The 24,341-nt window shown below is 40.5% G+C and overlaps 2 protein-coding genes and 2 long non-coding RNA genes across 6 annotated transcripts in view; all 4 read right to left on the bottom strand.

Annotated features, from left to right (window-relative positions):
* Positions 1-24,341, bottom strand: part of LOC111346639 (uncharacterized) — a 327,471-nt gene that overhangs the window by 140,402 nt on the left and 162,728 nt on the right. The window lies entirely within an intron of this gene.
* Positions 28-1,932, bottom strand: LOC148726280 (uncharacterized). Its single transcript, XM_088727040.1, has one exon. It carries the CDS (start codon positions 1,847-1,849, stop codon positions 374-376), a length of 1,476 nt encoding a protein of 491 aa, XP_088583166.1. The 5' UTR covers positions 1,850-1,932; the 3' UTR covers positions 28-373.
* Positions 7,255-8,180, bottom strand: LOC148726279 (uncharacterized). The gene is made up of 2 exons (XR_015989422.1): positions 7,817-8,180; positions 7,255-7,679 (listed from the first exon to the last, which is right to left on the bottom strand). It is a non-coding gene; the product is annotated as an uncharacterized LOC148726279 (long non-coding RNA).
* On the bottom strand, positions 9,364-21,211 carry LOC148726278 (uncharacterized). Its single transcript, XR_015989412.1, has 5 exons — positions 20,404-21,211; positions 16,070-16,188; positions 10,389-10,472; positions 9,783-10,271; positions 9,364-9,684 (listed from the first exon to the last, which is right to left on the bottom strand). It is a non-coding gene; the product is annotated as an uncharacterized LOC148726278 (long non-coding RNA).

The following is a 24,341-nucleotide window of genomic DNA, read 5'->3' as shown; positions in this document are numbered from 1 at the left end:
TACTGGTTGGAAACTGACTCCACTATACTCTTTGAACCAGCAAAACTTGCAACTTTAATTTTGCATGACATTAACTGATTTTCAATACTAACATGTAGAACATTTGAATAAATTTAGATACAATGAGCATTTTTTCTATTAGCCAGATAAATATGACATCTGCAGAAGATTAAATCTATCTTGATTGTTAACAGTAATAGATTATTTCAGATCAACTAGTGATATGAATATTTTACTCATTACTCTGTCAGTTGTAAATAAATTGTGTGCTGTCCTTATTGAAACACCCACCTAAAAAATATTGATTCTGTCTATAACACCAGACAATTACAAGCAAACAAATGAATAGCTCAAGAAAGATTCTGAAAAAAATTCATTTCACCAGAGGTGGCAAAAAGTTTGTGAACATAGCACAATTAAAGAAAATCATGTCAACCAGCCCATTCTTGCAGACAGTAATGGGAATAAAATCTAAAATGTGATAGTTTTTGATGCGCTCGATAGCTCTCTCTACATGGATTCGCAATGATGCAATTCTTCTTGTGTTGAGCATTTCTTGTTCAGTAAATTGTCCTGCCTCATTCATATAAGGTGGAACATTTACTTTAACCCCTTTACTTGCTAGTAATTCTTGGATATTGAATCCTCTGTCAGCCATCACTTCATCTCCATATTGAAGTTTATCGATGAGTTTAGATTTCACAGTTATCTCTTTGTCAGAGATAGACCCACCATAAAGATTAGACACAAAACAAACACTACCACTTGGTGTAATTCCAACTAGGGCCTTCAGAGTATTGCCGTTTTTATAGGTAGAGAAAGTGAGCTGCTGTGCTTCAGGATTAGTTGGTGTTTCAATGTACAATTCAGTTGCATCAATTATCACTGTTGTACCATTGTATTTATTCCTGAAACATTCAGGTTTATGTGCTTCAATTACCTCCCTTGTTGGGAAAATGTCTAGCTCTGAGAATCTAAAATATATGAACTTTGTCCATGTAATGATGATTCGGCTCACAAGACTTTGGCAAATACCAAATCTGACTGCTACATCCTCCTCTAAAAGACCAACTTTGTAACGACACAGCAAGAGAAATAATTCATTTTCCACAGAGAGAGCTCTTCTTGGACCTTGCTTCTCTCTCTTGGGTGGATTCAGCACTAGTTCAGTGTTAGTGTAATTTAACTGTTTTGCTGCTTCTCTTCCAAGGAAATTAAGAACTGTAGTAAAAACAGCATAACTGTTGAAGCCAGTGTAGAATCTCATTAAATTATCGTTTTCTTTGATGTTGTCGATATTAAACAAACTTCGATTAAGCTTCTCTTCTAGTGTCTTTCTTGTCTCTCTCTCCTGTTTAAGTTCGTGTTCCAATTGTTTTACTTTCCCTTCCAATTCGTTGATAATTAATTGTAGAGACTGATCCTGACTATTGTCTGCTTCTTTTATGGACTGTCCCACTTCATTTGATTCTGTTAATGGAACGGCGTTAGCAATACTTTCGTCACTATTTAAGCCTGCAGTTTCTTGACGTTGAGTGGCCATATTCGAACGGTGTTGTGGGGCTTTTCTTTGTGTCTGAACTTTTGTAAAGCTGAAAAGAGTAGGCACAGCATCTACCTTCAGCCTTCCCCTTACGCCTCCAGGAGACTTTTGAAAACATTCTGGGGCAAAATGATCGCTACACAAAAATGAACTTTTCGTTTTTGGAGTGTTGGTTCTTCGTATGTTGATCAGCCATTTTTTTAGTCTTTTCGAGTCATTTAGGGGCAGCGAATGCCAAGAAAGGCCTTTACATTCAACCTTGTTACTCCTGTTCACACAGCCAACTGCTATACAATGCCTTACCATCTCCTTTCTTCAAAAGATTCGGAGAACTCAGCACTGTTTTTGTGAAATATAAATGATGACACAAAGGAACTCTAGAAAATCTAAGGTCTTGACCCAATAGCCTCGTTCCCGTGTAACGACCGCTGAATCGCTGGCTCAGACGTACTAACAGCTATTGGAGCGACTAAATACAGGAATGGCTCCGACCTGTAATTGGATGATAAAAATAGTAAAAGTTAATAAGTTATATCTTAACTCCTTGGACGTGAGTATTTCCCTTTTTCAGGTATAGTAGAGTTGTTAAAAATTGCAAAGTAATCCGCGACTTTCTTCCTTTCGGTGTTGTGCAAAAGTAGACGAGGAGCCCGATGAATGGATTTGTCTTTCATATGAACAATTTTCCCAGAAATTCAAAGTGGAAAGAGTACCATATAACCCCATACACTAATTATGCATTCCACTTCTTTGTCTTTCACGACAAAACTTTAAAAACAAAGTCTACTAGTCTGAATGCATAATTAATGTATGGGGTGATATGGTACTCTTGCCAGTCAATGTTCCACGAAGAAAACTCCCTCGATTGCGGCCAAGCCACCTTTCTCCAGCAGAGCGTAACGTAAATCAAAAATATCGGTCAGAGCGTCACGTAACATTGCCTGATTTTCGAAACGTGACATGCAGTCGCTGCATTAAACTTTAGACATCACATGGCCTTGTATTAACTTATGAGGGCTCCATTCACAAGCATTGTAATGTTCAACTTAAGAAGAACTTAATAAAAAGCTCTTTCGATTTTAATTTCAGTGTACAATTTATTTGGCCTAAAAGGAAAAAAAAAAGAAAATTAATAAACGCATGAGTCGGAGCTATTCCTGCCAGCGGTGAAATACAAGAATGGCTCGATTCTCTAGTTGTCCACCTGAACTGAGTCTGCGCTGACTAAATGAGTTTAGTCAGCGGAACGAGTCAGCAGATGACTTAGTCCTCTCCGGAATATCGCTGAACGAGAAAGGTCTCCCCTTCGTTATGTAAGTAACCATCTCTTGTTTGACACATCTGAGTTTTCAGGCGCATTGATATTTCCCTGTTCCGCTTGGAGACACACGGTTAAACAATACTCACGTGCAAGGAGTTAAGATGTAACTTTTACTATTTTTATCATCCACTTACAGGTCGGAGCCATTCCTCTATTTAGTCACTAGTCAAACAGTGCGAACAAATTCATTTCCGGTTCTCCTCTATTGTCGCCTTAGCCAATCAGCGTTTCGACCGTTCAGCGGCTGAATAACACGGCTCTCGAGAGAGATTTGCGTCAGATTCTCCTTTCCCTCTCCCCTCTTCCCCTCCTCCCTTCCCCTTGAGAGAGCCTGATCCTCAGGCTATGAGGCAAGTAACTAACACGCAGCTAACGCGTTAAGAGTTCGTTCCTCTGTTTTAGCGTGCGAGCGTACCGTGTGCGTGCGTTCACCTTTATCCCTGAAGCCACGTGGAGGGTCAAAGTTCTCAAACTCAAAAAATTTATGATGTTTACATCGAGATTCCCCTAACAACCAACTCCGATCCAATTGGCCACAGAAACCAGAATGTACTCCATCGGAAGTTGCGGGTGGTGTATTACGTAGCCGTGACCAGAAAGAGGCCGTAAGGCCAAACCCAAACACAATAGCGTGAATAAATCCTTACAAAATCTTACAGGTATATTAAGGATGGGTGGAAAACCTTCCTGCCCATGCAAATTAAGACTTTACAATTGGTGTGTCCTTTCAACGTTTGGTAAATTGAGGTATGTCTGACAAATTTTATTGATAGCTGCAAGGAAATACTTAACAATTGGTTCATGCTTTCAACATACCAAGATATGGATGAAAACTTTTATTGCCCTGATGCAAATACTATTTCATAGCAATTGGTTCATGTTTTTACTGTACATGCGTTTTCGGCGAGATCGCGCTATTTTGGTGTTCAACTGCTAAAAAAAAAAGTCACACCGAAATAGCGCTAACTCGCCGAAAACGCTTCAAAATGGCCTGAGACGCTGGGAATCAACAAAGAAAACAACAAGGCAATAAGGTAAGTCCATTTTATTTCAAAACAAGACATTTTTTTCTCTCTTTTAAGGCAAACTGATAACATCCCATACAAACCTTTATAAATATAAAACGTTGCGGAACACTGTGAGGGTCACGTCCGCTTTTCTAGTAGTGAGCTGGGGCTGCCTGTGGGTAAAACCTCGCTTTTGAACAGTATTAGCTTAGATTTCGTAAGAATTAAATTACATAATCTCATTACAACACCAATTCTCTGGCTAGCCTTAATTTTTTGCAGATAGAGATTATATGCTCAGAGAAATTTAGCTTGGAATCTAATTCTACTCCTAGAAGTTAAATATTATCTTTAGTTTCGATTTCAACATTGATCATTCACACAGACATTACTGTAATTTTGAGTGAGGCCCAAGTTCAAAACCCGATACTTCTTAAGGTTTCCCGCTAGCAAGTTAAGAGTCATACCACGTTGGCTAAGCTGGCACTATCCATTGACTGGGATGTGACAGCTGCCTGATCTGCACCGGCGTGGTAAATCTGGTGGTCGTCTACATACATACACAAGTTCGCTGTAAGGCGGTAGGATAGATCATTCTGGAACTGAAACATCATTCCATAACAACGGACCAAGTGCGGAACCCTGAGGACAGCCACGACTCACAAATCGGCTCGAACTAACATGACGACCGATCTTTACTTGATATTTCAGTTCAATTAAATAGCTGTTAAAGAGTTGAATAGCGCTTTCCTGGAGACCGTACGCTTTAAACTTGCATAGAAGTAGTGGTGGGTGCAACGAGTCAAATGCCTTTGACATATATGTTGAAAGATTTCCCCTTTTTTAAATTTCATGAGAGCAAGAACTTATTTATTTTTATGAAAATCCATATTAACAGGACGACTGAAAAACGTTTTAACAAAGCAATGACTGTTGTCTTCCTAATCACTGTAAGCAAGACTCTAATTAGATCCCTGCGCTGTTACTCTTCGCGCTCAATTTTTGGTAGATTATCAAAGCAGCTCAAACTATCTCAAATTGATCCCACACACGAAAAAAAAAAATCAACCAAACAAATCCCTGCAAACCTCACTAAGTTGAAAGAAAATAGAAGATTAACCAGATCCAAGAACATTCCACAACTCCTATACCCGGCCAGTCAATCGAAAGCGTTTGGTTCTCGGTATATCAACGCTTAAATTAAATAATTATAACATGTTGTTTGGCTTCAGTGAGCGATTATCGCCACATTTCGCAATAGAGAAGAGAAACGAAAACAGTTCCGCCCAAAAATCGAAGATAAAGAAGCGTCAGAGTAGCACTTACCTTTCTCAAATTCAGTCGTTCCGTACTGATGCGGAACTCGTAAACCACTGAATTCTACAACTTTAGGAAGCTCATGTTCTGATAAAACAAATCTTAACTCGACGATTTACATTTTGACTGACACAGTGATTAATTAGTCTTGCTGATAGTTAGACGAAAGTCCTACTGCAAGTTGCTCCTTTCCTCAGAGATGAAACCGAAGGCTTGATGAAAAAGTTAGTAATACTCCAAGAAACCCGCTCAGTTTCCGCGTAGTGATCGAGAGAAAGAAACAAAGGATTACGTCACCAGCTTATTTTAAGTGGTACGCTAGTATGCGAGGAGCTCACGCGGACCAAATCTCTGACTCTATCAGTGTGCGGGACATTTGAATAATAGTCATATAAATCGATTTCAAACAAGACTGGCTCTGTAAATCTTAGAGTGGTATGATGCATAAATTCTTGTGAGCGTTTGTCGTGAAACTTGTTCTGTCCAATAATTGCACCTTGGAGATAAGTGGAGATCCTAGCACGGTGCATTGGAAGGACGTGGCTGTGATAAAAAAACAAAACAAAACAAAACAAAAGTAAAATGCTTTAGCGTGCACTCGGTGACAATGTTGGTGACAGTAGATCTTCGTGTCAAATAAGTCTGTAACTGTAATTAACAGTTATCAAAATTTCAAAAATGATCAGCAAGAAAAAGACTGAAAACAATTTATGATAAAAGAAATGCATTTTACCCAATCCTCTGTCACGTGACGTGATTAAAGGCAAATATTAAGGGTTTTCACGCATGGCAGAGATTCACTTGCTTACATGTCAGACCTGGAGGATAACATGGATATAAATTACACTGATCAAGTTGTTTGTGGACAATTCAACCATGACAATGAATAAGAGGGGCAATTTTAAAGAAATTTGGTTTTATCAACTGATTTAATTATGCAAATTGGCCAGTGTTAAGAGTTTCTAAACATGACATTTCGGGCGCGGGAACGAAAAATTAAGATTGAAAAATAAAGGAAGCGCTGTCTAAAGCGTTTCACCTTAAGCTTTTTCATAATCTCTCTTTCCCCTCTCCTCTGATGAATTTGTGATTGCAGTTACACCATAACACAGATGACCACATGATTTAATTAGAGGCTGATTTTGCTGGATACGTTGCTCATCTTCTTTATGCGACTTCATTTTAACGTATTCTCTTTGGAACTGAACGGAAATACTCCTGCAAAATCCAGTGGATGATGAACTTCCTAATCGACTGCAGAGAACCCATCACTGAAAACAAACCGTTCTTTTACTTTTCTTTGTATTTTGGGCTAAACTGCAGATTACCCACCACTCATTTACACGTCATTAAATAAGAATAGCGTCTATTGTGTTATGCCTCGTTCTTCAAAGCCTCCCGACACGTGTAAATGAGGTGGACAGGTAGTTTGAAGTTACTCCGTGTTTAGGTTGCAAAGACGCTTGAACAGGCAAGCGTTACCTGACAGAAATACCCCCTCCCCTCCCCCACTACCCCGCCAGAAAAGAAAATAATAAAAACTTATTACACGACTCGAGTAGTAAGAGGGCCAATAATTAAAATCAACCAATCAAAATGCTCTATTGCCGGTCAATATTCTCTCAGTATTAGGCCGGGTACTGTCCTGAATGGTCCCAATCAAAGAGCGCTGCACTAGTATCGCAGAGGTCAGTGGTTCGAATCCCGTACAGGCCTGGTTTTTTTTTTTTCAGGTCTGATTTTCGCTATTGCTTAAATAGCGCTATCTACTGCGAGGATGGTGCATCATACGTATCTAATACCGCAGTTCAAAATATATGAGCTTCATATATTTCATTGTACTGATTTATCACTTTCACGAGTTTATTACGAATCAACTTAACGGCCTGCTCCCAGTTGGCTTGTTAGCTCAATTGGTAAGAGCGCTGCACTGGTATCGCAGAGGTCAGTGGTTCGAATCCCGTACAGGCCTGATTTTTTTCAGGTCTGATTTTCGCTATTGCTTAAATAGCGCTATCTACTGCGAGGATCGTGCATCATACGTACAAAGGAACAAAGGAATAAACTTGAAGCTAAAGCAAAGTTTAATTTGAGCCATAGCTGATTGAAATACTGAGCACTTAACCCATTTGGTAAAGTTCATGTATATGTCAGCCAGCTTGTCACAAGTCTCCCCCCTCTCCTCCTAAAGTCTTTATAAACAAATTTTAGTATGTGGTCCTGCCATGATGATAAGTATATTACAGCTCCTCAATTTCCTTCTCTCAAAACAAAGTAACTCTGAATTTAATAATGTGATGGACTTGATAAAACTCTACCAATAACTGGCTGCTACTCGTAACATTAATTTCTTGATATTTAGACCAAACTGTTTTGAAGTTTTAATATTCTGTGATCTTTACACTTTTGGCATTGCCATTTCTTCTTTGAGTTGATTCCCAATCTTGTTCTCCCCCCTCTTGAGTGAGACTTACTTCCTCATCCAACTCATCTATAACAACAACAACAAAAGAAAGCGGTATGGTAAAATCAAGGGATGTCTCGTCAAGGAGGGGCAAAGATCACAGATATACCATAATCAATACGCTATAAAAGAAGAACCCTAATGCTTCATTTTGAAGTGATCACCTTCTTCTTTTTCATTTTCAGACCAGACTGAAACCTCCATATGCGTGTTTACTTGTTCTCAGTGCGGACAAAAGAAAAAGGAATCAGCGTTGTAAACTTTTCTCCACTTATCTGTTTTTATGTGGACATTTGCCGGGTCAATTCTTGAAATGCGGTTTTTAACCGTAGCTCGATGCATGTGCGTGCGCAGGTCAGATGTCCTAGGGAAGTATGATCGGTTTGTGTCTTGTGCTGATCATCTCGAAACAAGACCTCTTTCACAAAGATTTTCAAATGCCGTCTCTTTTCATATCTTTCCTTAACTCCCCCCGCAACAAGCTCGTGGATCCTCTTGATGATCTTGTCATCTAGGGGTTGAGATATTCCAGCGACCTATAGAAATAAAAAACTGTGAAAATGCTCGCTATTTCAAGTGGGAACGCCCTAGTAATACACACCTATACGTTATTTACTCCTTTGCCATTTTTTTCATACTGTGAGAATGTTTGAAATTGTACTTTAACAACAACAAAGAAAACGAAATCATGTCAAAAAATGTACAGGCACTTTTATGTCACACTTTGACCGGCTTGCCCGCCGCGTACTTTTTTTCATTGACCGTTGCATTAATTCGTGTTGAACACTAAGTTACCTCGCCAACAAAGTGATTCTGATGGTCTGTAATGAGAGTTACTTCAATGTAAATCCTTCTTTCGTACTTAGCGATTCCTTGTAAAGCTTTTCGCAAACTTCTAGACGCAGTCTCCCATCCCTTTTTGCTGTCTTCTTGAATCTGAAAGACTAAATATCATACATTTGAAGGAAAAAATGGATGCCTTGTAACATTAAACTGAATACCTCTGATGCAGTGCACAAATAAGCTTTTCGCGCTGCTTCAACTCAACGTTTCTGTCAGGTTTTAAAATTGATTCACGGCGTTTACGTAGATGAAAAGACAGCTTGGTGCTGGCAGTGTGTTAGCTTTGTTTGACCACACTAACGTCCCAGACACAGAGAAAAAAACATCAGGAAGCTCGAAGTGTCTTGAATAATCAAAAACGAGACCACCCAGTTTCGTTCCAGTCAATAAGCAGGTGATTATGTAGCATGGATTTTGGACAGTGATAACGCTTATCGGATTTATTAAACCGAATTCGTTCTGTCAATACATAAGTGGAACTACCTTGTGCGCTGCAAACAATAAAATTTCTCGCATTTTTATCTGTACTTTGCAGTCAAACTTCCGCGTGTCTTGAACGAGAAATCTTTTCTTGCACACGAAATTTTTGTGACCAGCCTTCTGTAAAAGACAAGTATATCAGCGTAAGATGAGTGAGAGTGCATTTCTCAAGCTGTATATTTTTTGGAATGTGAAGAAACAGAAGTGTCATTGCGTGATGCCTTGAAAGATAAGGAGCCGACATACGACAGCTTGATAGAAATAAAAAAGCGTAGAATTGCGTTTATTTTCTCTTCTGTAAGCAGCATACGTCAGTGAAAGGTTTTTATAATTGGTAAGTTCTAAACCATCTTCAATTTAGCCGAGATTGACGTGTTATCCCGTTTGTCATAAAAGTATTCTGATATCAATGTCATATGACCCAGTGATCGATGTGTATCTGACCTTTCGGGTTCACAAGCCATAGGTGACAGTAGTAACACCAATGTCGCGGATGAGAAATATATGTGTATGTACAGTGCAATATTTCATTTACTTCTTCTGCGTCTTTTCGTTTCCTTTTCTCTCCAGCTTTTCTTTCTTTGCCGTGCTGACAATCGAACACTTTCCTTCCCAAAATTATGAAAGGCACACCATTAAACGGAATTTTTTGTACCTTTAATGTCTCGAGGATCTTCCCAGAGTATTTTGTGACTTCTGTTCGAGTGATCTGTTGTTAAATTGTGGTGGAAGATAGGATCAGTTAAGCAAGGACGAGAGTGATACAAGCTAGCACGACGTAACGCTTTCAAATATATATGGGCATACCTGTGTTTCCGAAACCTTTGTCAGCCTTAAAGCCAGAAAACTTCGTCGTCGATCCTGTTTCGAATTCCGCAATAAGTTAATACGCCTCATCAACAGAAGTTATGTATCCAAAATTGTCCTCATCTCTACCATCAGGCAAATTGTTCACGCTTTAAAATTCCCGCCATATTGTTTCTGTTTGTTCTTCGGGTGTTCGGTTATGTCTCCGCGCGGATTTCCGAGAATCTTCGGTTATGATTTGGAAGCTGTTAAGTATTCCACCTCAGTCCCTCTCGACCGAGATGGTTTTGGTGGATGGAATCTAATGCTGACCATTTTAAGCGGCACGCTATCACGCGAGGAACTCAATGAAGAGCAAGTCTCTTACACTCCAGGTGTGCGTGACATTTGACTAATATTCATTTCATACATTACAAAAAAGACTTCCTCTCAATAGTTGTACCCCGAAGATACATGGAGATCCCGACATGGTGCATTTGAAGGACCTGGCTGTGATAAAAAAAACAAAGAAAAAAAATTGTGCAACTGTAATTGAATGTTTTCACAATTTAAAAAACGATCAGCGAGAAAAACCGACCAAGAACAGTGAAAAGAAATGCATGTTACCTCACCCTCTGTCACGTGACGCGTTTAAGGCAACTATCAAGGATTTTCACGCATGGCAGAAATTCAAGTTTGCACATGTTAGACCTGGAAGGAAACATGGATATAAGTCACACTGATCAAGGTGTTTGAGGACAACTAAGCCGTGAAAATGAATAAAGAAGTTAATTTTAAAGAAATTTGGTTTTATCGATGTCATAAGAGGAGGTAGGGGGAAAATCGAGATGTTGGCCGGGATAAATCGATTTCAGTTATCTTAAGTTAGCTTGGGTTGGAATTGCGGTTTCCCAATGTTGTTTCTTATTCCCGAGGTTAGTTTGAAATTAAAAGAACAAGTCTCATCGCTGTTTCCCAACACATTATATGACCTAAAGGCGACCAAGGCGCACTGAAAGAGGATAAATGTTATCATTTTGAGCCATTTTCCGTGGACAAAATGCCAAACACCGCTGAAAGGGAATGTGACATATATGTGCAAGTAAACGACGTACATTTCGGACTACCGCCTCGCAACATAGGGAGGTTTTTATGTAATATATCAAAAACGAAGGCGAGTGCTTCATCACGGGTTCCAAACACCGAGAAACAGATGAAAGCACGAGGCCGAAGACCGAGTTTTTGACATGTCTTCTCAAATGAAACAATAAGAAATTATGTAGTGAAATTATGTATGAGACCTCAACTTGTCAACAAAACTTCGTGTAAAACCCGGTGTAGTGTCCAGGCCTCCAAGTTCACGCCCAAGGCCCCAGGAGACATTTACTAAAGTATTTATTATGCACGATAAAGTGAGAACGGAGGTGATACAATCTAGGATAACGAGCAACTAAAGGAGCTGTAAGCGAACTGTAAGCAAACTGTATAAGCGAACTCCAGAACGTTACATTGGCGACGAGGATCATCTCATAAGCGTTCGATCGAATTGTTTCGATCGAGAAACCTCTGCGAATGGCCGCAGATGATACAAATCTCAACTTCGGACCGTTTAAACCGGACCTAGATCCGACATCGGTCGGCACTCGATTCAGGAAATATCTCGAAAGATTCAAAGTATACGCTGCAGCGATGAATATAAAGGACAAAGCGAGAAAACGAGCACTACTCCTACACTGTGCTGGTCCGAAAGTACAGGACATCTTTGACACACTAGAAGATACGGCAGAAGACTTCGAAACCGCAAGACAGAAACTTCTAGAGTATTTTGAGCCTAAAAGACATCATCTTTTTAGCATATACCAATTTCGGCAGTTAGCCCAAGAGGAAGAGGAGTCGTACGATGATTACACCACGCGTTTAAAGCAAGCAGCGGCTCCGTGTGAATTTCCAGAGGGTTGGCGTGAAGTTGAAATACAAATGCAGCTAATTGAAAAGGGAAAATCGAAGAGAGTTAGACGCCGCTTGCTCAGTAAGCCGCACTCGCTGCAGGAGGCGTTAGATTACCCTAGAGCACAGGAATTGTCGTATAAACAAGCGAAGAGAATCGAAATGGAGCAACAAAGTCGAAGGAACAATACCGAGGAAGAATTGAAGAGAGTCTTTTTAGGAAGGCAAAAGAGCCCGCCTGGTATCAACAAAGAGTGTTACTTTTGTGGAGGCGCATTTCCACACGCGGGAGGAAAGGAGAAATGCCCGGCATGGGGAAAGAAATGCACCACATGCGGGAAGCTGAATCATTTTGCCAAATGCTGTAGGAGTAAAAGGAAAGTAAATAAGAGTATCGTAAAGACAGTTCGTCAGGAGGTGCAATCAGATAGCAGTGACGCGGAATCCCTTTGTGGGATTGAAGAAGTTGGGGCTGTCGAAAGCAACACAAAACCCAGGCCAATAAGAAGTATAAAAATCGAAAACCACGAAGTCAAAGTGCTGATCGACACGGGAGCGTCGGTTAACGTAATGGATGAATGCACCTTTCAGCAGCTACTGGCATATAAGATCAAATTGGAGAAGTCGACAAGTGTTTTGCGCTCGTACCAAACGAATGAAAACCCGTCCAGGCCATTAACAGTTATGGGAAAATTCGATGCAGTCGTAGAGTCAAACACTAGAATCATCCCGGCTACGTTCCACGTCATTAAAGGTAACACCAACACGGAACCCTTGATAGGATTTCACACTGCCGAAAGTCTGGGCCTGGTGGTGATTACGAATGCAATACGAACTGATTCTGAAATGTTCACAAGCAAATTACTTGAGGAATACGCAGACCTGTTCCTGGGGATCGGGAAAATGGAAGGAGTGCAGGTAGATCTACACGTTGACCGTACAGTAACACCAGTTGCTCAACCTCACAGGAGGATCCCGTTCAGCGTCAGGCCAAAACTGGAGATGGAGTTGGAGAGACTTATAAGAGATGATGTAATCGAGAAGGTCGAAGAGCCTACCAGTTGGGTATCCCCAGTCGTGATTACACCCAAGAGAACGGCGAATGAAATTCGACTGAACGTGGATATGAGAGAGGCCAATAAAGCCATTCCGCGGACCCATACTATTATGCCTACTCTCGAGGATATCACACATGACCTCAATGGAGCAACTGTTTTCTCCCTCTTGGATATGAATCATGGCTATCATCAACTGGAACTGCAAGAGAACAGTCGGGACATCACCACATTCTCAACGCACATCGGGTTGTACAGATACAAAAGGCTAAATGTTGGCACGAGATCCGCGGGTGAAATCTTTCAAGACACCGTGAGCGGGGAGATCACCCGAGACATACCTGGATGCCTCAACATCAGTGACGACATTCTTGTGTACGGAAAAACACAACAGGAACATGATCGGAATCTAGACAAATTATTCAAGAAGGCTAGAGAAAAGAAGATCACATTTAACAAGGGAAAGTGTGATTCAATAAGCAAAGTTGTGTGTATTACGGGATGAAGTTTTCTAAAGATGGAGCATCCCCTGACCCGCGAAAGGTTGAGGCTATCAAGGCGGCCGAGCCTCCTCGCAACGCGAAGGAACTGAACTCATTCCTATGTACAGTGCAATACAACGCGAGATCTATGGAAAAGTATGCTCCTAAAACCGAACTTCTGAGAGGTTTACTCAAAGCCAACGTTTTCGCCTGGACGAGAAATCATCAGGAAGCGTTCGAGAGTTTGAAAGAAGGCCTTAGCTCAGACATAGTCTTGGTCTATTTTGACCCCGCCGCAGAGCATGAGGTTCATGTGGATGGCTGTCCATTAGGAATCTCAGCGACCTTGGTCCAACGTGAGTCGAGTGACAAAGGCTGAAGGGTGGTGCAAAACGCTAGCAGGGCCCTCTCAGATGCGGAACGGAACTATTCCCAAATCGAGCCAGAGATGCTGGCGGCAGATTTTGCGTGCAGGAAACTTTATGTATTCATGTACGGCTTGCCGTTCAAAATAGTCACCCATCACAAACCGCTCGAAGTCATCCTGAACAACCCAAGGCATCAGACGTTAATACGGCTGCAAAGAACGATGGTACGAATGCTCGATTATGAGTTCAAGGTCGAATATAGGCCCGGAAAGACGAATGTCTCCTGTTATACATCTAGGCACCCGCTGCCTCGTGAAACCTGCACTAGAAGGGAACTAGGCACTACCAAGGATGTCAAGCAGTACGTCAATTTCGTGGTCGCAAGTGACATTCCCCGGGCTATCAGCAAAGAGGACCTGGTAAAAGCAACGGAAAACGACGAGGAACTAAAAGGGTCAATCACCTGCATACGGGAGAGGAAGATCGACCACAGGAACCAAGACATGAAAGCGTACTTCAATATTTACGATGAATTGGCTGTGGCTGACGGTCTTGTCCTTCGGGGTGAAGGAATCATAGTCCCTCGAGAATTCAGAGATACTATGGTGAAAATTGCTCATGAGGGTCACCAGGGCATCGTTCGTACGAAACAACTGCTTCGTGCCCACGTTTGGTTTCCCGGAATCGATAAGATGGTTGAAAAGCACGTTGGGAATTGCCTAGCTTGTCAAGCTACCATCCCTTGCCACACCAGAGAGCCACTCCAAATGTCAGAGCTACCAACAGGTCCGTGGAAGAAGATCAGTGTGGATTTTGCGGGACCTTTTCCAAATAGGGACATGGCTTTAGTGTTCTGGGACCAGTACTCAAGGTATCCTGTCGTAGAATTTGTCACAAGTACCTCCGCAGAGGCTGTAATTCCCCAGCTCACACGTGATTTCACTACTTATGTGGAATTCCAGAAGAGGTGAAGACAGATAACGGTCCCCCATTTAATGGGTCCAAATTTGCAAAATATGCCCAAGAACAAGGGTTCAGGCACAGGAAAGTCACACCCGGATGGGCGGAGGCAAATGGTGACGTCTAACGATTCATCCACACGGTTAAAAAGAGCGCGAGGGTTGCCAAGATTGAGGGGAAAGCATTTGAAAAAGAGATCCAAAGGACGGTTGGCAACTATCGTGCTACACCCCATCCTGTGACGAGAGAGAGTCCCGACAAGCTTATGTTCGGGAGAGAGATAAGAAGAAAACTGCCAGAAAGGGTCGTTCCCCAGGAAGAACAACGCCAACGCCAACGCCGTGAAAGAGACCAGAGAAAGATGAAGCAATTGAAAGCTTATGCTGATGAGCGCAGACACACATCACAAAGCTCCATCAAAATTGGTGACCGTGTCCTTTTGAAACAGAATAGGGGTAACACGTTGACCCCGCCCTATGATCCACGACCATATGCAGTCGTCGGAATAAAAGGGAGCATGATCACTGTGAAGAGAGGAAAGGAAGTCAAATCCCGCAATTCTTCCCACTGTAAGGTACTCAAGTATGCTGGAAAGGAGGAGCGCGACGATTTGGATTGGGACAAAGAACAACAACCGATGAGCAGGCGACCAACGAGCCGCCATATTGAAGTAGGGGAGGTTCCTGGAGAAGGAAATATAGTCATGCAAGAGACGCACAGGGGACCGACAATCGCGCCATCGGAACCCCGGAGATCAGTACGAGCCAGAACGTCCACGTGGGAAACAGTTTACAGAGACTTCAAGCCTCACTAGAGAAAAGGGAGGAGGTGTAGTGTCCAGGCCTCCAAGCTCACGCCCAAGGCCCCAGGAGACATTTACTCGAGTATTTATTATGCACGGTAAAGTGAGAACGGAGGGGATACAATCTAGGATAACGAACAACTAAAAGAGCTGTAAGCGAAGTGTAAGCGAACTGTCTAAGTGAACTCCAGAACGTTACAAGTACATGTTTAAATTTATCTCAATACAAAACTTCTCGTTCTTGTATACTCTGCATACCTGGTGCTATGGCTATACCTGCTCCTTTCGAGTCTGCAGATTCGCGCCCTGGCCGCATAAGGTGTTTTTTTTTCCTTTTAATCGATAAGAAAATCGGTCAATCAAATCAACACTACCGAATGTAAAAACGTTGTTGGAAGATGTCTTCAACAAGCACGTCTATAGTGGTTGCTAGTAGTAAAAAATGCAGTAAAATTCACACGGTGATGACGAACTAGTGAACCAACTCAATTGCTGCTGAATATAGAGATATCAAGTATATTTATGGGCTCCATTAAAAAGATGATTTGAAAATACCAACATGTCCAGGAAGTGCTGACCGAAGCACAAAGGGACTACAACACAAGAGGCCTACAGTTTGGCTCTTAAGATACATTTTCCACGCTAGTAATTACAGGAATCAAGCAGAAAGTGTATGGTGCATGAGTGACTTTACCTTTGCAAGAATCATCCGCTCACGAACGTCAAATAGGTCTTTTAAAGTAGAGACCAACCGTAGCCAACTTTAACATCCGCCATTTCCTTACACTGAGCAGCCAGACTGGTTACCAGTTCCTGTCAGCAAATTTGAAAGAGAAACTGGCAGATTTGTAGTAAGCCTGTGACATCCTGAACTGTCAAAAAATTAAAAACAAACCCCCCCCCCAAAAAAAAAAAATTTCCGCGATACTAGACACTTATCATGACATGTCAAAAACATATTATGTAACCCTGAGTACTGAGAAGCAACAATCATACATACATATACAAAATTATCTTTATTGTTTGCCAGAACAAGCGAACTCGCTTCAAGGGGGGGTAAGGCCGTGGCCATTATCCCCTCTGATGCACCCGTGGGAGGGGGAGGGAGAAGAAGGGTGGGTAAATGACAAAGGTGAGTTCTTAGGTTGAAAGCGAACTAAAAGTTACACATTACTGAATAACAAAACGAGCGCAGGTGATATGAGCAGAATTTATGAGTAACTAACGGATGCTTCATATTATGCCATTGGACAATACCTTACATATTTGTATCATGACTTTTGGCCATTTAAGAAGTGAAAGTATTAGGTGACGTGTCTTGAGGCAAATGCTCGGTTGTTTAGTGGAAAAAAGAATAGGTAGTTTAGATAACCAAGGAAGTTTCCAGAAGATCGATCCGTTGTAATTGTTTGATTTTCTTTGCCGTCTGTCAAAAGAGATGGATGCCGTTTCGAAATTCGTCGTTTAAGTTGCAGCTAACAAAAACTCTCCAGATACAAATTGTAATCATCAACCAAGCTTCTTGGCGGCCACCGGGTTCTCCATGCAATCAATATCACATTTCTAGACTCCAACAACTCAATATTTTTACCCATGTTGACACATACAACACGCAAACAAAAATATCAAGCTAAAAAGTCTCAATGTACACCGTGGTCTGGAGAGAGATTTATGTATCCATTGAATGATTAAACCTTATGTTATCAACGCTTCCTTCAATAACTTAACCATTATTTGAACAATCGCGGCTTAATGTTTTAAAAGCTACCTTATATACTGTCTCCAATTTTGATTCGACGCTGGGGCGCACATTCTTTAACGCTTAAACACGTGAGGGTGACTAATATCTAATGTATTCACCAACGTATCACTGCTTATGAGAATTATGGAAATGATTGCATTTTAAACTAAATCCTTCTCGTCAATACCATGGGAAATATATAAAGTAATGCTGATGTTGGGATGTAAAGTTCTGAGATAAGTGTGTGGAACAGAAAAAAAAAAAAAAAAAAAAAAAAACAGTACGAGTTTCAGTAAAACAACAAACTTTACATTGAATACCAAGATATAAAAAATTGTGATATAGTGTTGCTGATGGTTGACCTGTCGATATAATCATTATTATCATAATGATTACTCCAACAGTCTACAACAATATAGGTTTGTACCGCATATTGTGGTGTCTAAGTATGTTGTACTGCAGTGGCTTGGTTGCTAAGGGACTGGTCATTATTTATTCCCTGAGGGGTGGGGTGGGGTGGAGTAATTGGGGAGATGAGAAGATTTTGATTGTTCCAGAATTAAATTTGTCTGTGCCCCATGGAAAAATGTACTCGAACGAAAACTTACAAATAACTTACTATAAAGAAAAATATTTACCTTACAGTGGATAACTTTACAGGTATTTAAAAAAAAAAAAAACAGGACACTGCTTCTTATAGAGTAGACATAAACACTGATCCACAGGACTACATTTCTACACAAACCCATGAAATAACTCGACATAATTTATGTAACTTTACGCAACGATATAAACATGAACCGCAGGTACACATCGCCGCCCGGGTGACAACTAATGAAACGTACAAACAAGTTAACTGACAAATTAACATGTAAAAGTAATACGCAAGAAACAACAAGTGTGAGAGTAAAGTGTCATGTCTTGCCCAAAAACACAAACACGTTGACACGGCCAGGTTTAGAACCCAGACCTCTATACCCGGGGTCTAGTGTACTAACCATCAGGCTACTGAGACTCACTCTGTGTTTTTCTCAGCTCTGTAATATTCATAAGTTCCTCTTTCCCCCATACCCCCCTCCCCGTTGTCATTGGCATTAAATCGGCATTAATTCATCTATAGTCCCCCGATATCTCCTTTCATAATTCCTTTGTTAAAAGGCGCAGAGAGGTGACAAGACATTGTTTCTCTTCGTTAGCAATTCGAAGCTGTCCTACATATTTCCGGTTTTGGGATTTTGCAAGCTAAAGATCTCCTTGACTAATTAATTTCATTTCCTATTGTTGTCAGCGATTGTTTGGCCATGAAGCTGACTATTTCAGGTAAAATAATCCATTCGCTTTTACAAGATGGTTAACCATTGAAGAGGTTGTCTCTTATTTCCACCCGGTCAATTTCGCGCCAAAAATAATTTTGACTGAAACTCTAGCTGTCACCTGAAAGACTTAACTTAGGACCGAGCTAATTAAAACTAGATTTGATTTGATTCGAAATAGATTTCTTACTGCATTAGGGGCTCTAATTATTTCCTAATCCGTAGGGTCCGTCGCAACGTCTCAAAAACTGACTAAAAGGCATCCTTTGTAAAATTGTAAGACATTTGATTCACGTAGTTAGGCCACGAAATTTGAATCAGATTGCTAAAAAACCTGTCTAGTTTGCCAAGAAAGTTGGAAGTTCCCTCCCAATATATTTGAATAGGCGAATTTTAAGATATTTTCATCCCTATAAATCGCCATCGGCCGATAGCCGTAAATAACCTTGATTTAGACGTTAAGTTTTGGGATTTGGGACCTGATTGACAATTCTATTCGACACAGCTGTTAAGTTTAGACCTTTATAGGTAAACATATGCAAAACCCCTGTTCTTTTTCGACTTTTCAAAAGTTATGAGCGTTTTAATCAGCACATGTACAAGTATTTTTAATGGATAATGCGGACCTCTCCGAAAGCAGCATCCCTGGTAACACCAAATTCTAACTAATTGATAGGAAAATGTGTATCAGCTGGAGGGGAGAATTAACGATCAGATCTTGGGAGTTAAAGGGTTAAGAGACAAGAGGAACAAGCCTGTTGAAACGCTCACCACAATACATGAGCAGGGTGGAAGGGAGGGGTGAGGTGGTCTCAACGTGTCCGTTGGAGAAATAAACTATGGGTTAAATTTGTATTTGCATGTGTCAGGTGCTGTCACTGGAAACAAACAAAAAGCCAGGCGCGTAAAAACTAAAAAAAAAAAAATCAGCGGGAAACAGTGGCTTTCATTTATTGTCAGGGATATGGGGATATGTAGTTTAAATACAATGGTGGGCGTCTGATTTTCTTAAAGCAAGTCACTCCTCACAAAACAACTACTCTCTTATCCAGAAACACTCCGTCAAACAACGGTGTATACAAAACAGAAACAAACTTTTAAAAGCCTAAGATCTTGTCTTGTGTACTAAATTGGCTGAGTTCACCCACTGAAGAGATATACTCGTAGTCTATCGTCCACAGTAAGTTCGGAATCGACCAAGTACAAAATTTACATTTTAAATACATGTCAGGAGCTTTGACGTTAGAAGCTCTTCTCAGCTCGTAATGGCCTTACCTTAATTTAATCCCAATTGTTCCGAGCTGAAAATTTATGTTCCGTGTTGCTTTGTTTTCAATATGTGTAAGGCGTTCCGTATTGAGTGAGTGGACACTGGGTCCAAGTGAATGGAGACTGTGTGCGAGTTTATGACGTATTGCAGAAACGTAAGCTCGACGTTCGGGTTGAGATAATCGGAATGAATTGTAATGTCAAAGTTTTTCGTTGCGTTTAGTGAATAAATCGTTTTATTTCACCAATCGCCTACTTGATATTTCCAGAAGTGAGTAACACGTAACTTCTCCCCATTATATTCATACATTATCCAGCAAACTGGTAATAAGAATTTAACACCTGGTAGTGCGCATCTAATATCAAATTATCGTAGCTAATTAACAAGGAAATGCGTAACACCTAGAGGAAAGAATTTACAATCAGATCTTGAGAGTAAAAAGGTTGAGGTAATTAAACCAATAAACTTAAAAAATGTGCCTCGGTACTCTTTATGACGATTCGCAACATGGTTTTCTCAAGGAACGCTCTACAGTTACACAATTCGCGGCGTTTGGTTCTCTGTACATCAACGCTACAATTAATTGTTTATAACATGTTGTTTGGCTCCAATGAGCGATTATCGCCACATTCGCAATAGAGAAGAGAAACGAAAACAGTTCCGCCCAAAAAGCGAAGGTAAAGAAACGTCAAAATAGTACTTACCTTTCTCAAATTTAGTCGTCCCGTACTTATGCGGAACTCGTAAACCACTGAATTCTACAACTTTAGCAAGCTCATCTTCTAATAAAACAAATCTTAACTCGACGATTTACATTTTGACTGACACAGTGATTAATTAGTCTTGCTGATAGTTAGACGAAAGTCCTACTGCAAGTTCCTCCTTTCCTCAGAGATGAAACCGATGGCTTGAAGAAGTTAGTAATACTCCAAGAGACCCGCTTAGTTTCCGCGTAGTGATCCAGAGAAAGAAACAAAGGATTGCGTCACCAGCTTATTTTAAGTGGTACGCTATCATGCGAGGAACTCACGCGGACCAAATCTCTGACTCTATCAGTGTGCTTGACACTTGAATGATAATCATATAAATCGATTTCAAACAAGACTGGCTCTGTAAATCTTAAAGTGGTATGATGCATAAATTCTTGTGAGCGTTTGTCGTGAAACTTGTACTGTCCAATAATTGTACCTCGGAGATAAGTGGAGATCCCAGCACGATGCATTGGAAGGACGTGGCTGTGATAAAAAAAAAAACAAACAAACAAAATAAAACAAAAAAAATTCAAATGCTTTAGCGAGCACCGCGGTGACAATGTTGGTGACAGTAGATCTTCGTGTCAAATTAGTCTGTAACTGTGAGTTATCAAAATTTCAAAAATGATCAGCAAGAAAAAGAATGAAAACAATTTATGATAAAAGAAATGCATTCTACCCAATCCTCTGTCACGTGACGTGATTAAAGGCAAATATTAAGGGTTTTCACTCATGGCAGAGATTCACGTGCGCACATGTCAGACCTGGAGGATAACATGGATTTAAGGTACACTGATCAAGTTGTTTGTGCACAATTCAACCATGACAATGAAAAAAGAGGGCAATTTTAAAGAAATTTGCTTTTATCAACTGATTTAATAATGCAAATTGGCCACTGTTAAGAGTTTCTAAACATGACATTTCGGGCGCGGGAACGAAAAATCAAGATTGAAAAATAAAGGAAGCGCTGTCTCGAGCGTTTCACTTAAAGTTTTTTTATAATCTCTCTTTCCTCTCTCCGCTGATGAATTTGTGATTGCAGTTACACCATAATACAGGTGACCACATGATTTAATTAGAGGCTGATTTTGTTGGATACGTTGCTCATCTTGTTTATGCGATTTCATTTTAAACTCTTCTACCACAGTGGACGGTTAAGGTTATTTCTCTGACGTATTCTCTTTGGAAATGAACGGAAATACTCCTGCAAAATCCAGTGGATGGTGAATCTCCTAAACGACTGCAAAGAACCCATCACTGAAACAAACTGTTCTTGTACTTTTCTTTGTATTTTGGGCTAAACTGCAGAATACCCGACCACTCATTTACATGTCATTAAATAAGAATAGCGTCTATTGTGTTATGCCTCGTTCTTCAAAGCCTCGTGACACGTGAAAATGAGGTGGACAGGTAGTTTGAAGTTGATCCGTACAGACGCTTGAACAGGCAAGCGTTACCTGACAGAAATACCCCCTCTCCCCCACCACACACCGCCAGAAAAGAAAATAATATAAACGTATTCTGTCTTATGTTAAGCCTCTGACATAAATACTGACAACAGTCATTGCTCGCCCTCACATTTTTCCCCTCTTTCTTGTTTCATTCAGTTTTGAAGAATTTCTCTTTTTTCCTAATCACTGACGGCTTTTCCCCCACCACACGCCGCCAGAAAAGAAAATAATATAGACGTATTCTGTCTTATGTTAAGCCTCTCACATAAATACTGACAACAGTCATTGCTCGCCCTCACATTTTGCCCCTCTTTCTTGTTTCATTCAGTATTGAAGAATTTCTCTTTTTTCCTAATCACTGACGGCTTTTCCTAAAATACTGACCTGAGGGTTTAATGTCCCATGGAAAAATCAAGAAAGGAAAAGAACGTGCCGACAAGAAAAGAAAACATGAACAGGATCGATCGGGAATGAATTCAAATTGAGAATAATTGCATTAGGCCACTCTTATGCCATTATTTACAGTCACATCAGTCAACCTCGTTCCCAGGGCCTTTCCCTTTGTTGGGGGTGAATGAATGAATGAATGAATGAATGAACGAATGAATGAAAGCCTTTATTTAAAGAGGGTAGCACTTAATAGCCAGAGGCTTATAAACTTGTGGCCCTCACAGATTACACAACTATATAATCGGATAAACATTTAAGCTAAAATATGTAAACATTTAAAATAAGCATTTGAAATAAGACAAGATTCAATTAAGAAGATATTATTAAATAGTAAAATGATGCAAACATTGTTGTTCCTTAAAAATCTTGGCAAACATGTTCTTTTTAAAACAGGCTTTAGAATCTAGTTTCCTAATTTCAGTACTATTCCACAGTCTTGTAGCCGAAACAGCGAAAGAGCGTCCTCTCTCTGATTCTCTTTTGTATTTAGGACAAACAGCAGTAATGCTTGAATATCTAGTGTTGCGGGAGTGCCACTTATTATTCAAAATTAGGTGTTCATTAAGATAATTCGGCAAACGCCCATTAATTCGCTTATACCTTATTATGCATTGACCTATCTTATGTTGCTCATAAAACGGAATCCAACCTAGCTTGTTAAACAAAGCAACTGATGGTGTCGTGCGATCGCCATAAGAAATAACTCGTGCCGCACGTTTTTGCAATCTTAAGACCCAATAAAGCGACTCTTTGTCGCAATTTGCCCAAACCACATTGGCGTAAGACATAACAGGGCGAATAATGCTATTATAAAACTGAAGTCGCTGTTTAAGAGGTAAACAGGCTCGAATGTTACGCAGTATTGCGATTCTAGAGGCCATCTTTTTACATACTTTCTCAATATGTTCATTAAATGACAATTTGCTGTCAATTTCTACTCCTAATAAGGTAGCACAATCCACATTATTGAGCTGTTTTCCGTTTACAGTAACAACTATGTCACTTCCATTTATGTCAGCCACACATCTTTTCCCAGTGATCGTGAGTACTTTAGTCTTGTCTTCATTTAAGGGGAGGTTATTTGCTGAAGCGCAAAATTGAATTTCAGAGACAGACTTATTTAGTGAGGAACTTAAGTTGGCTAAGTTTTTCACATCCGCAAAAGCGTTGACAGCCATATCGTCTGCGTAAAGGTCCAACTGAGCACTTTTATACAAGGGCAATTCGTTAATAAACAAAATGAAAAATAAAGGATCTAAAATACTGCCCTGGGGGACTCCATGCAACATCAAAGCTTCGCTTGACTCACTCCAATTTACACGGACAATTTGCGTCCGATCCGACAAATAAGAGTGACACCAGGCAAGCTCCCGGGTGACTATACCGTACAGCTCCAACTTGCGCAACAATAGCTTATGGTCCATCATGTCGAAAGCCTTTAGATAATCGACCAGGACCATGCAGCATACTTGATTGTTATCTAAGCCGAACAAAAGCTCGTCACTAACTTAATTGGGTGGAGGGGTGGAGCCTGAGGTGGGAACTAAGGGCAAAGGCCTTTGGAAGCGGTTCTCACATCCGCTAGTGACACACTCGACTGAGCCTAGTGTGCTAACTTTTTTTCCTTTCCACATTTTGACGTAATCTGCAATCTATTACGTAGCATATACAGGGCAACGTGGAATCTGAAGTCTGTGTCACCATGGCCTAGAGAGCGATTTTTGTATTAAATAATTAAAACTTCCTGTTAGCGCTCACTTTAACAACTTAACCGTGATCTGCACTCTCCTTCGGTTTTACTTCCTAAAACGGTGCATGGAAAAACGAAAAAGTACTGAAGGCATAAACCTGTACGATAAATTTGCTTGGTTCACGCAATAAAAAATTTAATCCCGCAACCTATCTTTGCAATAATTGGCTCGGTTCAAGAATGGCTCAAGAATGAGTTCGAAATCGAGTAAGTGCAAGAAAACAAGCCTTTTTTCAGAA

This window comes from Stylophora pistillata, chromosome 7 (assembly GCF_964205215.1).
Source record: "Stylophora pistillata chromosome 7, jaStyPist1.2, whole genome shotgun sequence".
Taxonomy (NCBI): Eukaryota; Metazoa; Cnidaria; class Anthozoa; order Scleractinia; family Pocilloporidae; genus Stylophora; species Stylophora pistillata.
The sequence above is the reverse complement of the archived record's forward strand: the minus strand, read 5'-3'. Positions and strand labels throughout refer to the sequence as shown.